At 43.2% G+C, this 2,595-nt stretch overlaps 1 protein-coding gene across 1 annotated transcript; it reads left to right on the top strand.

Moving 5' to 3' along the window:
- The first annotated feature begins 551 nt into the window (after window positions 1–551).
- LOC119677153 lies at window positions 552–902 on the top strand. The gene has a single exon (XM_038088420.1). The coding sequence runs from the start codon at window positions 552–554 to the stop codon at window positions 900–902; it is 351 nt and encodes a 116-aa protein (XP_037944348.1).
- The last annotated feature ends 1,693 nt before the right edge of the window (window positions 903–2,595 follow it).

The raw sequence follows: 2,595 nt of genomic DNA on the forward strand, positions 1-2,595 counted from the left end.
CTTAGCTACCACTTGAATACAAAATTATGCTATACAAGTCGATAATAAAACCTATATGGAGTTACGAAATTCAACTGTGGGGAACAGCGATGCCATCAAATATTGAAAAACTGCTAAGGCTGGAATCTAAAATCCTAAGAATGATAACGGGTGCACCGTGGTTTATAAAAAACGCCAACCTTCATAGAGATTTGGGCGTATCAACAGTAATAGAAGAAGCTGCTCGATGTAGCCGTCAGTACCTCTTAAAGTTAGAAGATCACCCTAACCAATCACCTTACAATCTGCTACTGAACAAAGGCCACAAACATCTAAAAAAGAAGGACACCATTAACATCTGATAATCGGTTACGTCCGAGTCTCTAAAGGCAAGATTAGCCTGGGCCAAACGGGTCCTTGATACTTCTAAGGAAGACAAAAAGGAACCTGTATCGAAGCGCCAGCGCTCATTAGATGAGTCAGCTTCGAAGCCAGATGCCAAAAAGGCAAAATTTCGTGTCAACGCCACCACTACTAAGTCCTTTAGCGACACGCTGAAGGGCTCCATCATAATGGCGGTCATTGATGAAAATCATCCAGATGGCACTATTACTCCTGAAAAATGGGATCAAATTGAGCGAAAGCTCCTTGACTTGTACGTCGAAGTTCTTAAGGAATTTCCAGGTACAATTCCCAAATGTCGCGACGGTGGATGGTTTCAGGGCCATGTGAAACTAGTCGCCTGCGTTGATCAGCGTTCTGTTGATCTTTTTCGCATTGCCATCTCCAGAATGGGTGAGGTCTGGCCAGGCGCAAAGCTTAAAGTCGTTGCCAAGGAACAAATTCCTGGCCGACCTAGGGCCCGTTCCTGGATTCCAGTCGAACCAGCGGATTCTGGAGCTAATTCGGGTGGGAAACCCTGATCTAAATACGTCCACGTGGAAGGTCACTAAGCTGGAAGAAGCCAAAGGCAAGTTTAGGTCGGTCAGTTTTGTGATCGACAAAGCCTCTCTGGCCATTTTGGCGCGATCTGGTGGCGTATTAAATTACGGTTTTTTCCCCATAACTATGAGGGTTTCGTCTGATGTACGGGAATCAGCGGCAATTTCTCAACACACTGCTGATCCCTTATCGAAAGTGGGCAATATTAAGCCTGCTTCCATGACCGAAGTGAGTCCGGTTATTCCATCTGAAGACTCACGTGTGTGCATGGACACTTCAGTGTCTGCTCCTTCGCCAGCTCACTCAATTACATCAGAGGAGAGCATAGGCATGCGCTATCTTTTCGATGAAGAGGAACTCCTAATGAGTAATGACTCTGAGGAGGATAGTGCTCTTGATGTCACTGTGGTGGAGAAAAATGGATCCACACATACTGAAGATGCGGGTACAGCAAATTAACCTGCATCATAGCAAGGCTGCATCCGCCAGTCTACTGCAACGCCTCAGCAACAACGAGGCTGATATGGTCCTGATACAAGAACCATGGATTTATAAGGATCTTGTATGCGGAATCAGGGCTAATAACTACAACCTATTTTATGCGGTAAATAAGGGTAAGCCTAGGTCCTGCATAGTGGTTAACAAAAAATTTAATGCTCTCTTACTTTCGCAATATAGTGATGGTGACCAAACCGCAGTAAGTATCGAGGGCTCCTGGGGCCAAATATGGGCAGTATCTGCATATCTGGCACATGCCCATGCCACACTACCATCGAATGTCCTGATACAGCTAACAAGCAGCGCCAGAAGACTCGGGGTAGAGCTTCTAATAGTTTGCGATGCCAACGCTCATCATGAGGTTTGGGGCAGCTCAAATACTAATGAAAGAGGTGAGTTACTTTTTGATTTTGTATTTAGCAACAATCTGTTCATCTGCAATGATGGCAATATGCCAACTTTTATTACAAAAAACAGGCAGGAAGTGTTAGATGTCACTCTTACTACTGCTAGGCTTCACGAATTGGTCAAGAACTGGAAAGTGTCCACTCAACACTCGTTCTCAGACCATATGATTCTAGAATTCACCTTAACCTTGGATGAACCGAACATCTACAATCAAAAAACGTTTAGAAATGTTAAAAACATAAACTGGATGAATTATAATGCAGCTCTAAGTGAGCTGCTTTTAACCATTTTCTCCGATCCCCCTGGGAACACTTTTGATCTAGACAATCAAGTCCAAGATCTCACCTCAGTGCTCAACGAAGCTTTCAGTTATGCTTGTCCCCTCACACAACCTAGTAGGATGTAACCCACCTTGGTGGAATAAGCATTTAGGTCTTTTACGAAAGGAGTGTAGGAGACTCTTCAACAGAGCAAAATTATATAATAATGAGAGTGATTGGCTGAATTACAAAACCTCTCTGCAAGAATATAAGAAAAATTTAAGTAGAAAAATTTACACTTGGCAATCGTACTGTCAAGAAATAAATAGCAATTCTGAAACCTCTAGACTGTGTAAAATCTTATCCAAAAATCCATCTGTCCCAGAGTTACTCAAAAAATCTGACGGGACATGGTGCAATAATAGTAGCGAATCATTACAATTACTACTAGATACACACTTTCCGGGATCTTCTACTTCGGTAACTGCATCCTCAGAGTGCCTTAATC

Source organism: Teleopsis dalmanni, chromosome 2, assembly GCF_002237135.1.
Source record: "Teleopsis dalmanni isolate 2A chromosome 2, ASM223713v2, whole genome shotgun sequence".
Lineage (NCBI taxonomy): Eukaryota > Metazoa > Arthropoda > Insecta > Diptera > Diopsidae > Teleopsis > Teleopsis dalmanni.

What these genes read in the sequence shown, in the direction of transcription:
- LOC119677153 (XM_038088420.1), top strand. Translation starts at nt 552, where the DNA reads ATGGCGGTCATTGATGAAAATCATCCAGATGGCACTATTACTCCTGAA.